The sequence below is a fragment of the Lingula anatina genome, chromosome 1 (assembly GCF_051362555.1).
Source record: "Lingula anatina isolate TDL-2025a chromosome 1, LinAna3.0, whole genome shotgun sequence".
Classification (NCBI taxonomy): domain Eukaryota; kingdom Metazoa; phylum Brachiopoda; class Lingulata; order Lingulida; family Lingulidae; genus Lingula; species Lingula anatina.
Window position 1 is genome coordinate 18,334,841 of NC_141767.1, and position 21,601 is coordinate 18,356,441.

The following is a 21,601-nucleotide window of genomic DNA, read 5'->3' on the forward strand; positions in this document are numbered from 1 at the left end:
CTTGAACACTCAAGTACCACGCCGTTAGACTCAGTTTTCTGAGAGCTATTAAATGAAAACTGGAATTTCAAAATTAAGATATATTGTTCTTTTCTCTTTATGGAAGTTGGTGATGATGTAAACACCGAAGAAGTATAGTTTTCTGGAAGAAAAACAAAAACGTTCGAAACAGTTTTGCATTCTTTTCATAAAATTTTTAGTTTGCCTTCATCGATTTTATGTCCAATTGCTCAATTACCACCATATCTTACGGTTAAAATCAAGAAGTGTCAACATCAATCTATAAAAATGACATTGGACCGTGACAGTGGGATTAATAATAACTCAATATACATGTAGGCCTCGAGTATATGTGTGAAAGTTTAGGGGCAACCTCGCCTAAATTAATTGTTACCCAAAACCAGGGCTGCAGTTATTATTGGGGACATTTTTGGTGAATCTGAAAGCCAAAATGACTGTCTATATATCTATAGACATATCTGTGAATATCTGTGGAAAATCAATCCGTCGCCCTGGTAGAAGGTAATTCATTTTGTGTTTCTATCCATATACAGAGTAGATTCCGGCATTTTCCTATTTTGATAGAATTTCTCTTTTGCTAAGAATTGGCTAACCCAGTTTGGCATATGGATTTTGTAAAATATGGTCTGTAAATGAACGTAAAATCCCCGTGTGAAGCCAACCCCCTTTTCTTAGCGCGCGTTGATTCCCTGCCTTTTGTTTTTTCTATATCTTTATCTTGTTCTCAAAATCTTGTTCGTACTACCCCAGTCTCTCATGCAGCCCATCACAACTGCCACAATCTATTTCATCTACTATCCCATATTCGTTTTTGTTTTCTATTTTGGCCTTTGGATGTAAAAGCAGGCTTCTGAATCTGAGCATCACTCTAAGTATGATACTTATTCATGTCATTCTTTACCTTTCTGATATTCATCTGATATAGGAATTGCGAACTGGCCTTTTTTTACTCGGTGCTCTTATTTTCCTTTAGGTATTTATTACCTTCGACTTTTTAATCTCTATATGATGTATTCCTTTCGTAGCTGCACATTGGTGTTTTCATGGTCTCTCTGGTTTTCTGAGTCTGTCACTGGAGTCAGTTTGCGCATTACAAGGAGGGGAAATTTAAAGACTAGGCACCAATGTGTATGGGTCGGTTACCTACATGTTATTGTTTTTAGGAAACCTGTCTGGCTTGACAATTATATGTCACTGTCGTGAAATACAATGTGACTGTAACTCATTCTTCGTTGGCAAACTAGTTAAGATGTAGGCGAAACCGTCAACATGATATCGAAAGTTATGGAGCTAATTTTTATGAATATTATTCAATTTAGTTATTTACAAATTAAATGAAACTGTTTTATCTTAGATTTTTGCCGATGATAATTAACGCAAACAGTACCTTCATTTTCAATAATAGCTACATTTTACGTGTTGATACACAAGTCACTTGTTTTCCATGAGGAATTGCTTAAATAAATAAATAAATAAATAAATAAATAAATAAATACTAACAAAAATAAATCAGATGTTGTTCGTTCTCTTTACTTACTTTGGTGCATCAAAGCTATCAGCCCCATGAAAATCCAGCTATGCATGTTTTTATGCCTGCCTTTATGCATGTAAGGTCACTATTTAAAAGGGGAAAAAACGTTCAAATCGCGTACAGAATAACCATAACGTGCTAGAGCAGATTTGTTTATTAGTCAAATTGATAATGTATGTAACACAAAATTCCCTTTATTACAACTAAAGAGCTTCTCTACACTGATGCTCAAAAGTTAAGCAACACCTGGCAGGACAATTGATTTGGGGGATACCATGCTGTTGCATCGCGTCTTGCAAAACGCCTGTTTTGTAGGCAGGCACAGTAGTGTCCTGCACCAAGATAATGTTTCGTCCGGGATTTGCATTATTAATGTATGGTTCTGTACAACTAATCAAGATTTGGACTGGAACACGACGAAATCCAGGCCAGGTTGTTTTGCCGACATGAAGCGAATCTTTATGGCTAAGTTTGAGCAGAAGTCTAATGTCCCTTACATTTGTCAATCTGGGTCGATCAGAAAGAGGTCTTTCCCATGGTTCGTTTGGCGTCATTTTGCTAAAAAAGGTACCCATGGAGTTAAGTTTCACATCACATCTCGTCATTGGTACATTAGGCCTACAACAATGCATGTTAACAACAGCGGTGGTTCCGATGGATGGGCTAACATAATAATAATAATAATAATAATAATAATAATAATAATATCAGAAGCATCCAAACGTGTGTTTCACTTGGCACGCCCTAACTGTTTTTTTCGTTAGCGGTTAGCGGTACCTCCATCCATATTTTACTAAGTTGGACAGTGCATAATTATCGCATGCTTCAGCCTAAGGACGTGAACTGCTACTGTACGGAGACCACTCTGATCAAAGACGTGGAAACTGAGAAATGAAAAATAGTTACTTAACTTCTGAGCATCAGGGTATGTAGAGAAACAAAGATTAGGGCACGTTTAACGAGTTTGTTTTCACGTCATGGAAAATGTATTCACCATCGTATGGTAGATCCTTGAACAGACTGACACCACCACCACCGAAGTACAAGTGACTTGAGGATTTTAAAAGATTTCACCAGTTTGAAATGGATTAAAGTTTTCAGCAATACAGTCATATCATCGTGCTTTTTTTTAGATCCATGTCACCTTTCCATGGCATGCTCTCTCTAGAACCTAATGGTACCAGCGAAAAATACGCCAATGTGACAAAATATGCAAATATGTACATTTTTTTAAATTTTGCCATTATAAATCTTTTTCAAACCACAACAGAAAAATGGGGGGAGGGGTACAAGGAGTAATGAAAGTAGAAAAGGCGGAAGATACTTTTCCTAAAAATGTTCATTCCAAGCATTTGCTTGTGCATGAATAAAATAATTCACAATCAAGCACGAGTCGAAACAAAGGGCGAACCATACGTTTATCAGTTAATTTATTGTAGTTATTTATTTTGATAATTTGATTGCGTGATCCGTTCGTTATTTAGTACTATTTCAGAAAGAATTATCTTATGTCAGGACAATAGACAATACTATATAAATTAATTCGGGTAATACTTACACTTTAAAACTGTACTGGATGAAAGGGCTGACGAGTCATTCATCCGCATCCTATCAGCTACAAAATCTCGTCTAGCCGAGGAAAACCAATTAATCATCGGCCACGCAGATGTCGTAACTTTTTAAACTCTTTTCTTCCTTCTTTGAGGTAGATGTAAATAACACTGGAGCCAAAAAAAATCATAAAAGAAGGGGGTTTAAATATTTTAACACCAAATGCCAAATGCTTGCAATGAAAATAAATCATTCGAACTATAAACAGTTGAAATAACTGTTCAACGGACAGAAAATCAGAACAGATTGATTGAAAAAGCGTTATCTCTGCATAACTAGGTAGGAAGAATTTGCTTCTTTCGTTTAGAGGTTAGACCTTTCCAGCTTTCACAGCCTCTGAAAACGAAAAAACATTCTCAACACCTAGTCCTGTACAGCACAACCCGCTGTGCTAGAAAAACGACTTGGCGTTGATCAAGTAAAGAAAGAAATTACGAAATTCTGAATTCTAGAAAGGTCATCATGAATCTGAGAATAGAACACCCATAACCCATCTATTCTGAATATGAACATGAACGAATAGCAACAAAACCTAAGAGTCATTAAAAAACTGACTTGTAGCTCGTTCAAGTCCACATCCAGACAGAATAGATATATGGTTTGAAGAAAGTGTCCCTTGGCGCTTGGCACTCCTGGCACTGCCCAGCTTGCCACAGGATCCGTTACAAACACTGTAGAAAACTCCTACTTAAATATTTTTATTCCTATTGATAATTCTCTAATATTTATTTTTTCGGTATGCAATAATATGCCACGCTACATGCATTGACATCATAGACTTTTAATTTCAAGAATTCATACTACGCCAAAATTTGCTACATAATTTTTACCTAGTTCAGTATAGTGCTTAGTCATAATTATAGACAATAATTTTATTATATCACAAGGAATGTAATGGTTATTCATATCAACAAATGGAAGGCAAATGGAATGGTTGGGAGATTAAAGGTAGCGTCTGCTTTTAAAACGTTTTTTTAAATTTATTTTTGTGGCGCATTTTTTTGTCTACTTACACATTTTTTATAAAGACAGTATTTGAATCTGCAACTCAGCGCATTAAGAGTCAGTGTATCTGAGACAAACTACAAGTTTGAGCGAGCCATGTGTCTAAATTATTATATTGTTACTGCTTGAATTTTGGAAGGTGGCCTGGCATAAGCCTCTGAAATAAACATTAAAGGGATTGTACTGGCATTTGATGGAGATATACAGAGACGTTTCACGCGTTAACTGGATGGATTCAAATCATTCTTGCTCTTTGGTGCGTGTGTCTGTGATGTGAAGGAATTCAAATGTGTTTGTGTTGACAATGACTTTTCAGTTGAGATACATAATTGTTAAATTTTACATTGGAAAATTTTGATATATTATAATAAAAAACATCATCATAAGTATTTTGAGAAAAAAATTATGCTATTATTGAAAATCCTAAATGGTTGATATTAGGTACATAAGCCGTATTCGATTCTATTGGGCTTCATTTTGTCTGCCAAAACCATCCAGTCAAATGTAAAAAAGTTGATGCCACTGAGATTGACGATGAATTTTTTAAGGAAGTGTGTCTTTTGTAAAATTTAAAAGATAAATGTAAACTTCAAATAACAAAATGAGTAAGTGTTTTTCTCATGGCCATCCCATTTAGAATGCATCAATTTAAGTCAGTCGTGTCCTTGAAACCTTGGGTCATGTTTATTGTCCACATTTACCCTTTAACCTTAACGGCATTTACACCTCTGCACTGGATGCGTTCGCAACAATGGTTATTTTACACATACGCACACACAAAGACACACCTATCGATGCACGTGTGATAAATGTTCACTTTAAAATTCAAGTTTCAGTTTTTTTTCGTATTTCCCGTCGGGACGCTTCAAATAATAAGTGCGCTTGTTCCTTCACGTGGCTGGAATTTTCTGCTTACAGCTATGGTCATGGTTTGCCTATTCGTGCCAATGATCCATAAATCTTGTTTTCTGACGAATCAGACGGATCACGCAAATGATAAGTGTTTTTAATCCTTTACATGGCTACACCTCCTTACATCTGGCTCGTGTAATGGTCGTTTCTTCTTTCTTCCTTTCTTTCTTTCTTTATACTCATTGTCTCGATTAATGAACTTCTTTCTCTACTACCTTCTTGCGGTGCATGGTATTTGGGGTATTCTTTTAATCCTCTACTTCTTAAAAAAAAATCATGAATTCCTAAAGTCGATTGACCTCCTGAGGTAAACAATCTGAAAGGCACATGAAAGTTAGAACAAATTTCTAATTTTCCTTAAACCACTAACACTTTCCCTTAATCGCCAAGGAATACCATATCAAAAAAATGTGAAAAATTTTAAAATATGTACCCGTTTTTAACTTTTAATACTCTTTCAATGAATATGGAGGCTGGAGCTAATTTGTTGTCTTTGTACGTAAATAAAAAAGAAAAAAAGAAAAATACTAGGTCTACCTTCGAGATTAAGGGGAAAATATTAAGTGATGTGGAAGTGGATTAAAAAAATTAAAATACGCGCCGAATATAAGATTTTAAAAACTCAAAATTAAAAAAAAACATTATAAATGGATGAAATTTCAGAGTACAATGCGTATTGCTACTGGGTAATTGCTGTTTTGACTCCTGTAAATTCATTTGGTGCTTATTAACAAATCAGTCCAAATACGAGTGATGGAATGAAGTATTTCGAAGTGTCAACTGCAAGCTCAGAAAGAAAAAAAAGATGATCAAAATGCAAGCGATCTTTGTCTCTTTCTTTATAAGTCTAAACGTCTTCTATCAATAAACCTTTTCAATGTATTTCCTGATATGTGTGACATATGATAATTGTATTCACCTTTAGTGACACCCTAGCACCATGCACTATTTAGGCCAGACAGGTCCCTATGTTCTCACCACAGAGAGTACAAACAGGGTATTGTAAACCCTTTAGAAATTCTTCAGGAATTTCAACACACTTTGTCCAAAATGGTATGTGGCCTAAGTTGTATGATTGAAATTATCGTCATCAACTTGGATAGAGGCAATCATGCGAAATCTTTGCTCCGATTCTGAAAACGGAATTATTTTCTGGTTCATGTGATCATGGTGCTTCTTTTATCCCGCGAACTTTTTGTTAATCCCAACACATGTTATATAAAACTTTCTTGGCCATGTGGGCAGCAATCTCGTACTTAGTTGGTGAAAACATTATTTGTCTTCCCAAAAAAAGAAAAAAAATTTTTCCCAAAAGAGAAGAGAGTGAAAAAAAAGTATCAACTCCCTTGAGAAATACGACGTAAACATGCGGGAGGTTACGCCAGGTCAATTCAAGGTGTGAACTATCTTTGCTAGCCCTCGCTCGAGTGGTTTATTTCATTTTTTGGTCTTTATTGCTATTGAGTATGTACCTACCGACACAGTGCTACAATATGGTAGAAAACCATGCAGTTGTCTGCAAGAATTGTTGAACTGCAGTAGTGACCGTGCATGATAATTCCTCACCACGTCTTTGTTAAGTTTAGAAGATAGAAGAGACAACAACAAACCTTTTTAGCCTGCTAAAACGAACTTGTTGTTTTTCAAAACGACTCTCATAAACATTCTACCTTGGTACAGTACTGCAAATGCATCTACGAAATGTAGAAAAATTATACCAAAACTCTTTCTACCGAAATCAAAACTCTTCACGTGAACACTGGGGCAAATCTATTATTACCTCCCTCAAGGAAATTATGTTTTCACCCCTGTTTGTTTGTTTGTTTGTCTGTCTGTCATAAACATAGGCCTAACTCAAAAAGTTATGGACCGATTTTGATGAAATTTTCAGAAAATGTCAGAGGTGGGCCAAGGAACAGATGATTACTTTTTTGGTGGTGATCCGGATCAATAATCAATAATCAAAAATAAAAAACTAATCATTATAGAATGAAAATTTAGGGGTGAAACGGCATTGGATGGGGACTTCGCTGCCTTGGCGGAGGTCTGCGCTCTCTGAGTGCTTTTCTAGTAATGTTTTTAATTAAATAAAGCTTTTTCTATAAAAAACGAACACTTAAAACGGCACTCATTATGTTTTACGCATTTAAGCAAATGTATATATGAAATGTTTTCTTTGATGCAATAACTTCAAAAGAAAATTATGACAAATTCATAACTGGGCAACAATAGAGCACCTAGCACTAACAATTTGGAAACATATGGGCCATCGTAATGACAGATTAACTGTTACTCCACGCGTTAAGGGAATGACATTGTCTAAGTCATGAGTTGTGGGGCTCAACATGCAAGCCGGGTATATTAAGCACTGCGTAAAGCCACCGTGCATTTCACTCGTTGGCACATATCTGGAAGAGACGCATCTAAGTTGGCAGCTGCAAAAACTACTATGAAGGGGATAATCCTACTTTGCTCGGTCTTTCTCATGGTACGTATGCGGTTTACTTGTGTTTTATATTTGATATTAATTGTAGGTCACATTTGGGAAAAAAGTTTTTTTTCAATCACTGTAGATGAGATTCCATACAATTTTGATAGTGTAGCGAAGTAGTATGTAACAATGCAAAGAATAGAAGTTTTGCGATATTTGCTAGTTCTATTTCCTAGAAATTAAAGTTTGATTATTATTTTTCTTTATTTATTACACGTGTAGTTGCACATTCATGGGTCCTGTTACGGTCATCCAAAAGTAAGACCTACCACTCTTTTGGAAAGTTTGGAAATCTGGTAATATCCCCCCCCCCCCAAAAAAAAAAATCTTTGATGTTCAACTTTTAGTGAAAAGGTAGAATAACTTTTTAATCAATAACTGCAATTAAAATGCTCAAAGAATATGATACTAAATGGCTGTTAAATCATTATATTTTAGGTGGCGTTGGGAAGCGCCCAGTACGGTATGTTGACTAAGATTATATTCTTATATTATCCATTTTTATTTTATGCAACAGCGTTACACTTGCCAAAAATACAAGACATGTAAAACCAATGAATAAGGACAGATCCAGGATAAGCAATCTACTCAATAATCATTAAATAAACCAAATTTTCTTCAGACAGAAATGAGATGTTGGTCATCATTCATAAAAATTTTAGATGAAAATTTGGGGGAGGATGCCTGAAAACATCTTCTATATTCCAGTTCGTCAGCAACTCCGCATTGTTCCATCGCGAGTGGACACCACAGGTAACGCTGGCGGACCGCAGACCTCATACGAACCAGAGAACGAGAGGGTGAACGGTAAGTTTAACTGTAATATCTGTTGTCTTTCTTGGCCCTCTGTACAAGAACAAAGGCGGTACATGCGATCAATGCAGTATAGCACTGTACACATCTGATACATAACCTCAGCAACATGTTGAAAGACGAACTGACACTATTACATGTAAAAGCTGGTGAAATATTTAATACGGGGCTTTCTTGGGTAGAATGATTTCTTTATAGTTACGACAGCTTTCTGATGTTTAAATTGTGAAATTATTTCTGTGACGTCTATTTGGACTTTGAATTGTTTATCCTCGTGTACCCTTCTAGGACGCAACGACACAGAGACCGATAACGAAATGTCTGAACTCAAAGGTAAGTCTTAATAGTTTCGAACTGAAGATGGAAACGTTTGGAAAAATAATACCCCCCCCCAAAAAAAAAAAAAAAAAAAAAAAAAAAAACGGAATCATTTTGTGATAAACTCCTTTGTGACGCCAAGTGGAAATGGCAAATTAAATCTTTTTATTTTCCCGTCTTTTTTTCACGGAGGAAAATAGAGTGAAATTCTATATCCCGTTTTTATTGCGTTTAACATTAGGCCTTTAAAAGTCACTGATATCTAATTTTCAAACTATACTGTTGGTCTCACAAACGTTGCTTATCGAGTTGCACAAACAGTTTTCCTGGTGCCAAGCAAGAGAAATATGACTGGCATTTCCTTGTTGCTAAATTACAATAAATGAGAGATATTTCACCAAATGACGTGGTTCAATGTCCTGTTAACAGTTAAACTGATAATTGAAATACAACAGGCCTCGCATATATGACAGATCAATCGTTTTTGCGAAGTCCTACAACATTTTTGTTACTAGACGTGATCGGGGCTTTGCGATTCAGTTCGTTATATGTACTAAGGTACTGGTATACTGTATATATGTTTTTAAAACTGCGGTGATGACCAATTTACATCAGAATTGCGAAGAAAAATTGAAACATTTCCAGTGGAATTATCTTACAGATGAAGGAGGAAAAGAGGTCGAAGAAAACGAAGCAATGGAGCTGAGAATGGAAATGGCAGCAATGAAGAAACTTGGTCAGTGTCGCTCATACAAAGAAAAGAAATAAAACATAAACGAGTCATTATACACGAGTTTCTGCATTGCACTTGCATGATTAATCTTGAAAGTAATAACGAATACACTAATTTAAATAAAGAAAAAATAACTACGATTTATAATGAAGATGATACGAGTTGCTTCCCCATAATTCGGATTTAAGGCAAAACACGTAACCTAATTTTTCTTATATACCTGTGTAGCTGTGGTGAAAAATAAGATGTTCATGTTGCACGCACACACACACACACACACACACACACACAGTGTGTGAGCACACTCAAACACACGCTGTTGTGAACATTGAAAATCTTGATGTTACAGGTCTTACCATGGATCCAAGAGAGCTGCAGAGGGAGTTGATGGAGGAAAGCCAGGAATCCAGAGACACCAATGCTGGTCTTGGACCTGCATACCCATAGTGACCCTCCTGAACACCTTCTCCTATCTAGTGGGATGCCTCCCACTGAATTTTTTACAAACCGAAACTTTTCTTTGACAATAAATTGTTTTTTTTTTTGTAGTTTGCAATTCATGTTTTTTTTTCAAAATTGACAGAACAATTAAGAGTTCAAACAATAAAGAGTTCAAACAAAAATATGTTATCTTATTTTTAATGAGTATGTTGAACTTTTGTCATAAACTAACTGCTAAGATTTTCTTTTGTGTAAATATCTTGACGTAAAGTTAGCCCCAGCATACGCATTAAGGTTAAACTTTAAGTTCCCATTTTAAATTAATCTAAAGAACCTGGGCTACAGATTGATTTTGCACTAGATATTTACAGACAATTCCTTTGGGTACCTCTGTGCACATTTTTGTACTGTGACCAGTTGGAATTTTTGCCCAGAATTGACATTATCACTCAGCTAGACTCTGGTAGAGAGAGTTATTATACAGGCATAATGTTCCCACCTCTACATTTAAACAGATAATTTTCAATAGTTCTTTGAAAACATTACCTCAATATACTAAACTTAGCTTCATGATTTTAAAATAAAATCAGTGGATACAATATGCAACCATATCATGCATTACTGTTTGCCCTTCACAACCTTGATATACCTTTGTAGTCAAAACACCAAAAACATAATATGCTTATCAAAATTAACAATTTCTTGGTGAAAAATCAATTACAGGCAGGCAAAGCCAACAAGTTAAAACTTTCTATTAAAAATTGCACAAGATACTATAATTCACCATACTTTCATCATACTTGGTCCAATGAAACAGTGTTCTGTTATTAACATTATACCACTGCTGGACAAAATTGGAGGAGTTCAGTATATTGTTCATGAAAGGTGACACAATGCAAACTAAAAATCACTCATCTTCAGTGAAATATCATAATTAACAATCTCTCTTTCTCTTACTTCAGTATTCTCTCTCTCTCTCCTCTCTCATGCACACAAACACAAAATAGTGGGTATCATAAAACATACACATACAGTCACTGTTTATGGCAATGTCAAAGCAATGGATAAGGCTAATAATCTGAATCCTTGATGCACTGTTCAACTAGCTCTTTCAAGTTTGGGTTCTCCATCGCTGCTGCTACTCTCTCCTTGTCATTAATCTGCTTCATTGCTGGAAGAGAGCACAATCAATGGCATCAAAAATGTCACATCTAACACAATCTGCTGTATTCTGGCATCAGTCACTGACACAATATATGTACCAATTACAAGACCAAAGCTTGAATAAAGGTACTATATCAAACACTGCACAGCATAGCATAAATGTATTCAATAAAGAGAAGTTTTCTAAATATCTTAAATTTATCTTCTGCGAAAAACAAGCGAAGAAAGTTAGGACTTACTGTCTTCTCTTGTGGAATGAGAGCCTTCAGTTATTACTATGTCCAACTGTAATAATGATATTAATAATTATAAAAAAATAATAATGGTGGTAAAAATCTAAAAAAATATCACTGATCTTGCCAAATTGCAGATTGACGTTTAAACAATCTGGTATGGGATTTATCTTATTACAGTACACCTCCATGTATAAAAAATCAAAACAAGAAGTTAAAATTAAACTGCTTAAAAATGTTTATCATCTAGCACTGCTATCAGTTACAGAACCTTGAAAGTTTGGACACATAGCAACTGAGTTTTGTTGCACTAAACAAACAAACAAAAAATCTATTAGCCATTAGAAATTAGTTTCTAAAACTGACATTTAAAATATTAAAATACCTTATGTTTATATGGCAGTGACCTCTCAAGTTTTACTCTGATGCAAAGTCCTGAAATCAAAATTTGTGTAAGTAATTTCAATTTACACTATAAGGACAGCAGTGCAGTTTTTTTATATAGGTTAATATATATACTGACATTTGATAGGTAATCTGTTGTTTATTCACTTACTTAGGAATAGTAAAAACTGTATGAATAAAAAGTTTAATGAAGGAAAATTTTGAATGAGATGGCATTTTGTTTAACATGAATACTGAATCACATCAACTGGTAGTCAAACAAGTTACATTTTTCAATGATATGGTCAAAAACTTGAAAGAAGATTGACAGCCATCTTCAAACTGAAGAACGGTTGGTAAATGACATACACACCCACACACACAATTATATAGTTAAAAATTAAAATGCCTACATAAAAAGAAAAAACACTGAAATTTAATCAAATGGGCAAATAATCTACAAAACTGTATTACAACTGCAGGATATGACCAATAACACTCTTTAGCATGTGTTGCCCTCAAGGTACATGTATACCTATAAGTGTTGCAAGGGAGCACTGAGGCACAGTTGGAGTAAACTGAATTCTTATCAGGTAAGTCTCATTGTTATGAAATGGCTCCACTGTGATTCCCTCCTCTGATACAACATTTAACTCTTCCAAGGTCTCTGGTTTCTCAGGATCATGAATGTCTTTGATGATATCTGTAAATGCAATAATTAGTTACTAATTATTTTCCTACAGTCTAAAAACAGAAGTACCTTTTGTCCTGCCCTAGTAACAGCATATGTGCAATATGCCCGAACCTTAAACACATACAAGAATTTTGATTTTTGATGTTGGTTTTCTAAATTCAGTTTAATTTTGGATGTTTTTGAAAATCCATATGTTACTTTTTTATTTGTTTGTACCAATTTTTTTATGTTCACCAATGAAAGAGAATTCCCATTAGATATTTGATGAGGATTGAAGTTTTTTTTTTTTTTTTTGTAAAAACTTATAAATATCATTAATCTAATTTCCTTTGTAATTCATGTGAATGACAGAGACATTGATCAAAGTTACTCTATCAAATTTTAAAAGAAAAGCATGGGAATCAATAGCTTAGAAGGTTATAATATGCTGTATAAACTACATGCAGCACAAAGATAAGTTACAATCATCAGCAATTTGTGCATTCACTGTGGCGTAGCTTACTTGTAAACCATTATTAGTCGTTAACTTCGTTAACTACTCAGTAAAACCAGTAAATATCTTGTTTGGCATTTGTCTGCGGCATATGGAATGATACATTATTAGATTCACTGCGGCAATGTCAAACATGTAACATGCAACTGATGAACCTTGATAATGATACGATCATTTTAATCTTTTTTTTTTTTTTGTAATTTTCACCCTGATAAGGTGATAGCCTTACCGTACACATCTTCAGCCAGTCCAACCAAATCCAATGCTTCTATACCCTTTTCCGCACCACTAACATCAATCAAAGCACTAGACATCGTCCTACATTTTAATTGATAAAAAATCAAAGTAATTACTGTAGAAGTGACTCTGTAGGATACCTTCGAAATCGCTCTTCTTTGTTTGAAGGTATTATATGGTGTGTTGTCATTTTCAAATCTCCAAACTGTAAAGAGTAGACGCAGACAAGAGCAGAATGAGTCTTTTACCTGATCAATCGACAGGTGAAAACTCCAACCTCTCAAGCATTTCTGCATCTCGTCAGTCGGAGTCCGGATCTTCAACAGCAGGAGGTTTTGACGCCAATACACTGGTGGGTTGATGTAATATTGAAAATGAGAAACTTGATGCATCAATCCACGCGTGGATGTCACCTTGATTGGTTAATGAAAACCTGGTTAATGAACCTAAAAACCACAGAAAACGACATTAGAATTTCATTTTAGTCTACCATAACTTAAAAAACGATCAAAATTATTTTAAACTAATTTAATAAAAAAAAAATAAACTAATTTAATTATATATATATATATATATATATATATATATATATATATATATATATATATATATATATATATATATATATATATCCCATAAATTAAGTCATAAAATCAATGTAGCTTTTAAGTTCTAGAACAAAAAATAAGCGATGAAAATCTTATTAAAAAACTAACAGATATTAGATCATCTTCAAGCCAAGTACTTAATATCCTGGGGTACATCTCATTCAGTTCTGATTTGCTTAATTTTTTCAGAGCAAAAAGAACTGAAATAACATGGGTAGATCTAGGATTGGGCGTATACGCAAATTTGCTTGGAAAAAAAGGAAGAGTGAACGAGTTTGTATATTTATATGCATTTATATGAACTCTGAAATAGTACCATGAGTACAGCTACAAAATCTACATTAATTTTTAGAAATTGCATGTTTATCTATTTACTTTGTGATTATTTGTAATGGAGTGCATAATTTTGCATAATTATGGACTTAAGTAGCTGTTTTACTATAATTACAACCACTTCCAGAAATGCTGTATACAAGAGTATATGTAAAGTGAACACATATTTGTTTGCTTTGCTTAGTGTAGTGTTTTTCTTATGTACTTAAAAGCGTGCTGATCAAATATACATTGTAACATATAACAATGCAAAGTGCAAAATTCACTACCTCTCTCCAAGTTTTTAGGTATGATTGTTTAAGTTACACATTCGAAACTTTTTGCATTTTTCTTTATCCACATATCCTGCATAGCTAGTTAAGCAATGTCAAGCAATGATTCTTGAGTAGTAGAAAATTGCCTTTTCCAGAGGAAAATTCTTTACATATTTCATCACATTTTTTGCCATATAGCTCCATGTGTAATCAGTAATTTTAATATTATTTGAATAAAAATTGAGAGCTTTCTTATATAATTGGTTTTTGATGGTACTTTGTAGTACTTGTATTATTTCTGACTGATCATATATGATGGTACTTTGTAGTACTTGTATTATTTCTGACTGATCATATATAAATATTACAGTACTATGTAGTAGATAGTAGTCACATACTGCAGAAGTGCATAGTTAAAATGTAATTTTTTGCCAATCTTATAAAATATTTTGAAGCTTTCATATGAGCACAGTTGTGATCTCAGTGTATTCCTTAAAAAGGGTACTAGTATTTCATTTTTGCCCTTATTTGGACAAATTTGAAGTCACTTGAGTAAATGAAATCTGATAAAAAGATAAGGTACGGTCCTTCTGTTTATTATTTAGGTTTCTTCTATTTATAATTCAACTGATTATAGTAGTGATGAATAATACCCGTTAAATAAAAACTGTACCATTCCCACATGGCCTCATTAAACCGAATCATGCGTGAGAGATCATGGTTAATATCACTCTCTGTTGTTGACTTTTCCACAGATTCTGAGGATGAAAACTCAATGTATCCAGCCTCTTTATCTACTTTACTGTTGCACTTTGTAACATCATCTTCCGTGAGAATATCATCAAAGTAATCGCCATCTTTTAAATCTTGTAGGCACTACCTAAGGGAGTGCTTTAGATATCCCTCAGCCCAGAAACATCACCATACCGGAAATAAAAAAATTGTCCCGGGTAATTAGCACTGCATGACCATTCCTTCCCATCCCTTGGTTTTGTATTAAATATAAAAAGTTAACTGTGTAATTTTACAATCACTTTTTCACTCATAAAATCAAATTGAAGCTAATCTTTAAGTTTTTTACGTAGGACAGCAGCAATTTGTGTGCCGTGTGTGGTAAAGTTGCCGATGAGAACAGAAGGGTGATCACTGCAGAGTACTGGAGAGAAATAAGGCAGTTGTTTCCAGGGAAAGAAAACACAGAAATCTCAAGCAGACAGAGTTTGATATGTACAGAGTGCCATGTGGCCTGCTGTAGAAAGCGTGAAAAGGACAGACATTCCCCCATGGTGGTAGATGGTGAAGATGGAGTAAGTTATTATTATTATTATTATTATTATTATTATTATTATTATTATTATTATTATTATTATTATTATTATTATTAATTTTTTTTATTATTGATTTATTCAAGGGATATCACTTTTTTTTTTGCTTTTATGTCAAAAACATTATATAATTTTTTTTTCATAACATGTTGAAATTAATAGCTGTTCTCCAATAATGGGGCATCCTTATACGCTAACAGTCATGGAGCTAGAGTGAACAAAAAAAAAAAGGGCTTTGTATTGGGTATACATCCTGAGTTTACAACTTAGTAGAGTAATTGTGCAGATGCATGGATGTTTTCAATCGTATTTTTTAAAAATTTCAGTGTCCTAATCCCTTGATGAGGTTTTTTAATGTTAATACAAAGTAACAAAGAGCCTATGATCATCAATTTTTTAAGTCAAGTGATTGCAAAAGGGCTGTCAAAAGTTAACATTTTCTGACATGGAATAAACAAACAGTTTTTTGTGTTTAGATATATAGCTCATAAACATGGATCATAAACATGGATCATTGGTATTATTCTATTCAGGACAAAGTGAAGCATCTAAGAATGCTGGCGTTTGTGAATCCTGGTAAATTCATGGAGGATTTTGATCCAGAAAAAAGTGCTAGAGAAATGAGGAAGATGAACCGAAGAATATACAGAGATAAGTATGTAACAACTGACACATTTAAGGCAGGGTAACAACTAGAACAATTTGATATGTCATAGCTACAAATGACTTGATTTTTCAAAATCGTGTTCTTTTTTATGATTTGGTTAATTACTAAACAATAATATCATTTTTAGATAAGTTGTTATGTTGGAAGCTGTCACTTTTTTGCTTGTTAGAAAATATAATACCTCAAAAAGTGTTTTAAATCTCTGTTGAACATAATTTGCACTTTCTCTTTATAATGTTAGTCACAATATTTATATGCTAGCCTTTAGGAGAAATTACTTGGTGCTTCCCCTCTCTCTCTCTCTCTCTCTCTCTCTCTCTCTCTCTCTCTCTCAAATATTAAGCTGGCCATAGACAAACATTAGAATATGAAACTGTTTTGGGTGTCAAAGGAGGAAAAGTTTTTTGGCAACATCTTAATTACAAAAATACAGAGAACCTATACACCTGTTTGTTTTAGCTTTAAGAAGAACCAGTTGTATGATGACACGGGTCGTTACATAGATGACAGCAGTGACCTGTGTGACTGTCTTGACGTAGAGTGTCCAGGCTGTCACTTCCCGTGTGCCAAGTGTGGCTCGGAGAAATGTGGGGCAGACTGCAGATGTAACAGAAAGTGGGTGTATGAACAGGTGGAGATCGAAGGAGCCGGACTTGCATTCCGATTCCAGCAAGGATTTCCTACTTGATGACTACTGCAATGTTTTATGAACTGTCACATCTGACAGAACTGCAGTTGGTTTTTAGCTTCAAGATGAACAGAAGGAAAGAGGTCATCAAAACAGGAATTGGGTTTAAGTTTAAGATGAGCAGAAGGAAAGGTTGTTAATATATATTCAGATTCCAGTGAGAATAGTTTTTATTTCCTTCTTGGTTTACCTCTGCCATGGATAACATGGTGAAACAACCAATGCAACCAAGATTCAGAGTAATAATAAAAGAGTGAGATAGGTAAGATTATGGAGAAGAGAAGTGACAGTCATATTTTTGTAGGGACAGCAAGGATCTTCATTTTAATGAATTCTCTCAGTTCTGTTTGCATTCAATTTGGTTTCAGTATGAGATTACCAGATCAGAATAGAATGGAAATTAAGGATTCAATTACTTGTTCTCTTGGTTCTAACATTGCTTGCACATTATGTATGTGTATTTCCAAATTAAAATTGGTTGTTGTTATTCTTATTCACCAGAATGTTGCCAAATATGAAAAAAAAAAAAAAAGAATCAAATCAAAATGTTGTTCTTGTTAAGAATGATTGTTAAGTTTGTATCTAGGGAGGACTTGGTTGCCAAAACAGTCACAAATGAAGTATTATTTTTCTAATCAGCAAGGAAATAAATCTGCCAACAGGTGATTATTTAATAATTAGAGTAGTGATTGTTTATAACCCGTGCTATCATTAAGTATGAAGAAGCCATGACCTATTGAAATTGATATTGAACTGTTGATAAATATCTGAATAGGACAAATCTGGTGATATGTTTTCTCATTCAAACAAGGAATACTTTAAGAAAGGCTATCAGTAAGAAGAACAATTGATTATCTGTTTTTTTTTTTCTGTAGAAAGAAATGAGTGATGACTGTAATCTTGCCATTCATCTCACTTATCATGTTTTGATGGCATTTCTCCAGGTTCTTGGAAGTAAGTTGTTTTTCACCTGGATTGCTCTTGGGTTGTACAGACTTCTACTTTGTTAGAGTTTTTACCTTAAAATTTGGAATTTCCTGGATGGTGTCACAGAACATTGGGGATTATTTAATAAACTGGGTGTTTACTAAACCAGAGTGTTTGCTTGTTTGTTTGTTTTTTCATTCAGTTTTCCTTTTATATCCAGTTGAAGGAATGGAATAAACCATATTAAATTTTTGCTTACAATTAGGAATTTTTGGATGGTGAAGCAAAGCATTATGCTGATAGCTATACTGGATTTTTACTAAATTTAGTACTTTGTTATTCATCTCTTATTTAGTGAAGAAAAACCAAATATTACATATTTTTCATGCAACTTTCATTTTATTATTTAAAAAATGGACTTTATTACACCATATTTCATTTACTATTCCAGTATGATTGTTATGTTGGCATTTCTTTTTATTTACATCAAAAATCCAATTTTTTTCTCATCGGTTTTCCACCTTAAGTGGCCCATGAGACCTGGTCAACACCAGCAAGTCCTTTCTTCATACTTTTTTCTTACAATTTTAAATCATGTTCTGGACAACTAGTACATGGTATCATATATGTCACATGCACAGATGTATTTATCAATCATGAATTTCATACTGCAAATGTAAGTCTGTCTTTCTCAGCAAGCTGTCACAACAAATACATGGACATGCCCAACACAATATAGATATTTAAAGAATTGATGACCGCATCAGAAAAGGGTTTAAGCATTTAAAACATAAGAATATATTTTTCAACCTTCTCCAGACAACACTGCTTTTATAATTTATGTAAAAATCTCTATATATTTCCATCAATTTTGAGAATAGCACTGCTAATGTCTCACCTGTCAATAGTAAGCCTATATGATAAATATATTTTGGGGAAAATATTATCTTTTCACTGCATTTTGGATATACTGACAGTTAATAAATAAAAGTTAATGTTATGTGATTTTTATATCTGGGTGATGCACATTGGTGATGCAAAGCTTTTAATATTCATAATATGAAATTGAAATTCAAGGTACAAATAGTTGTGTATCAGGGAATTCTTTGGCTTTGAATATATCTGTCTTTAGTCCATTAATACATATCACTGATTGTTTAAATTAGAAAAGAGATGAAATAGATATAAAATCAAAATATTAATAAATACATTAAATACACATGTACAATATGTCACACAGCTTAAAAGATAAATTTGTATTTGAAAATTAAGTTAATATTTAACTGTAACATTAACGTGAATCAGGTGTATGATAAAATACGGAATTAGGAATTTATTTATTTATTTATTTTTGCGCTGAAACAACTCGTATGCGTCAACTGTATTTCTTGTGCGTCATCAACATCTCAGATTTCTTGGAATCCAAAAAAACATCTCCATTGCAAATTGTAATCATCATACCTACGTAATTTTGCCTCACATTGTTATATAACGGTGAAGTGTTTGTCTACTCTTGGTAAATGAATCTTCCTTTTCAAAATCAATGGTCAAGGCCATTTTTACAAAGCTTCTAATGTTTCTGCTAATTGCCTGTCTCTTGTTACGAACAGGGATTAGGTAATTCCATCCTGTTGACATGAAAGGTAAAAAGTATCATTTTGATAATGACGTCAAACGTGCTGACTGTAATAAACTGTTTTAATTAAAATAATCATATTTCAGATAGGCTCGTAAATAAGAGAAAAAATCGCCACACCAACAGAACAGCAGTTTTGGGCAAAATTCGCCCTGATCTTGGACCCATCATGCATGATGTCTGATAAGTCCTTGCGCTCATTGACGAAGTAAAGGCGATATCATTCCTTTTGGTGATGCAGACATCAGAAGCGGCTCAATCGGTTTACTTCTGTTTGTAGGGTCGCAAATATTCATTTCTTATAGTTCATTTGCCGCAATCCTGGCAACAGCGACAGTGATGCGCGTAAATAAAAAACCACAGCCTCGCAAGGCATTGGGTACTGACGAATAGAATCGACATTTTGCAGAGGGCGAGATATTTGCTCTACCGTCCTCATATCACTTATTTTTCATTCAGAATAAACGTTGTCACTCGCCATTTAAACTTTTTTCTCGGTTAATTTGAATTAGATTATAAACGATTAAGTATTAACAAGTCCATTTTAAAAATTTTGGATATTTCAACAGAAGGGACCGCCTAAATTTATTCTCATCTTCCATTAAAGAGCCTCTCTCTCTCTCTCTCTCTCTCTCTCTCTCTCTCTCTCTCTCTCACACACACACACACCCACACAATTTCTGTAGAGAGAGAGAGGGAGAAAAGGATGGGGTTCAGGGGCGTAACCAGGCATACGCACGGATGCACTGTGCGTACAATTTTTTGAGCCAACCATGATATTATTCTCCATTAATTCAGTGTATTTTTCAAGGAATATAATCGTACCTGGGAATTTTCGAAATCTGTGCGTACAATTTTTAAAGGTCTGGTTACGCCCCTGGGGTTCATTACCCCATACTTCCAATACCTAATAACCGTGACACGTGTTTTACCCCCTGCCATCAGGCATGGATAAAACGGGGCAAATAAGCTGCGGTCCCTAGGCACCAGAACTCGTGGCCTTATTATCTTTCAAATAGCTCATGTATAACTCTGGCAGCCTCTCCAGATGAATAAATCGATTGTATTCAAGGATACACTAATATTCAGACTGCTAACTTATCTGATATTTTTTCTGAAAAGAGGCTTATGTGAGAGGATTAAGTCACGTCTACGAATGCTCCCTTGAATTCCGCGGACAGATGCACGTTACAAGATGCGTGAGAATGCCAAGATTTTTATTGTCTGGGACAACGCAATTTGCGCGTTTTTTCCGTTACCTTGCTTTTTCTTTCTCGACTGCTTAAGCAGACTCGCATTACATAACACATAAATAGCCTTAACTCGTGCCTATATCTTATATGGTTCGTGCACGCTGGTAGGGTACTCCGGAGGTAAAGTATGCCCTTTCATCTCAATAATATATTTTTCTTTTTCTTTTTCTTTACTCCTTTCCATTCTAAGAAAAAATTGTTGAAATAATTTTGTACTTAAACTAAGACGGGGATATTGGTGGAATGTTTATCCTGTTCATTACAACACACACCGATATCTGGTGGCAGTGTTCAAAGAAGGTATACACAAACCTATTTGCCAGTTATATATGAACTTCCAAACTGTGTGCAAATTTGTTCCACGTTTCCGTCACTTCTTTACTAAATTCTTTCCATACAAAAACTTCACACGTAACAGACGATGTGGTTAACATGGTTTGTAGCATCACCACGTGCGGCAAACACCCACCCTGCGTTCCACAGGTCCATAGAAACCCCCCTTTCAAAACCATCAGGATGCCCTTGCCATTTCTAATTCGTAAAGCGATAAGGTTCCAAGGACCTCTGAAATATAGGGTACAAACTCCCAGTTACATCCAATATATTAAAGTCAGGGGAAATGTCTAGGGGCGTTCGGTTGTTTGTTTTAACCTGAACCTAACCAGGAAATATCTCACCGGGAACCGTTTCCAGATATGTTACAGACAGCCAATAGTCCACGTTGACTTTGAGTAGATCTCAAGTACGCTGGAGGGCGTAAGAGTATAAGGAGAAGCGGGGTAACGGTGTTTTGCTCTCGAGAATATTTTCTTATTTGGTGATGAGGTAA

At 34.5% G+C, this 21,601-nt stretch overlaps 3 protein-coding genes across 4 annotated transcripts; 2 read left to right on the plus strand and 1 right to left on the minus strand.

The window, feature by feature from the left end:
- Positions 1–7,439: 7,439 nt before the first annotated feature.
- LOC106153967 (uncharacterized) lies at positions 7,440–9,945 on the plus strand. The gene is made up of 6 exons (XM_013528129.2): positions 7,440–7,568; positions 8,010–8,034; positions 8,280–8,378; positions 8,673–8,717; positions 9,364–9,438; positions 9,785–9,945. The coding sequence occupies exons 1-6, from the start codon at positions 7,530–7,532 to the stop codon at positions 9,880–9,882; spliced, it is 381 nt and encodes a 126-aa protein (XP_013383583.2). The 5' UTR covers positions 7,440–7,529; the 3' UTR covers positions 9,883–9,945.
- A 113-nt stretch (positions 9,946–10,058) lies between these two features.
- Positions 10,059–13,264, minus strand: LOC106153966 (cytosolic iron-sulfur assembly component 2A). The gene is made up of 5 exons (XM_013528127.3): positions 13,074–13,264; positions 12,193–12,360; positions 11,659–11,708; positions 11,280–11,325; positions 10,059–11,047 (listed from the first exon to the last, which is right to left on the minus strand). Exons 1-5 carry the CDS (start codon positions 13,156–13,158, stop codon positions 10,947–10,949), a joined length of 450 nt encoding a protein of 149 aa, XP_013383581.1. The 5' UTR covers positions 13,159–13,264; the 3' UTR covers positions 10,059–10,946.
- Positions 13,265–18,053, plus strand: LOC106153971 (ARL14 effector protein). 2 transcript variants are annotated; one of them, XM_087000092.1, is made up of 5 exons: positions 13,293–13,433; positions 13,879–13,962; positions 15,362–15,583; positions 16,135–16,256; positions 16,728–18,053. In XM_087000092.1, exons 2-5 carry the CDS (start codon positions 13,900–13,902, stop codon positions 16,954–16,956), a joined length of 636 nt encoding a protein of 211 aa, XP_086856218.1. In that variant the 5' UTR covers positions 13,293–13,433; positions 13,879–13,899; the 3' UTR covers positions 16,957–18,053. The 2 variants fall into 2 exon arrangements, with proteins under 2 accessions (XP_013383588.2, XP_086856218.1); XM_013528134.3 differs by lacking the exon at positions 13,879–13,962 and having other exon boundaries at positions 13,265–13,433.
- Positions 18,054–21,601: the final 3,548 nt, after the last annotated feature.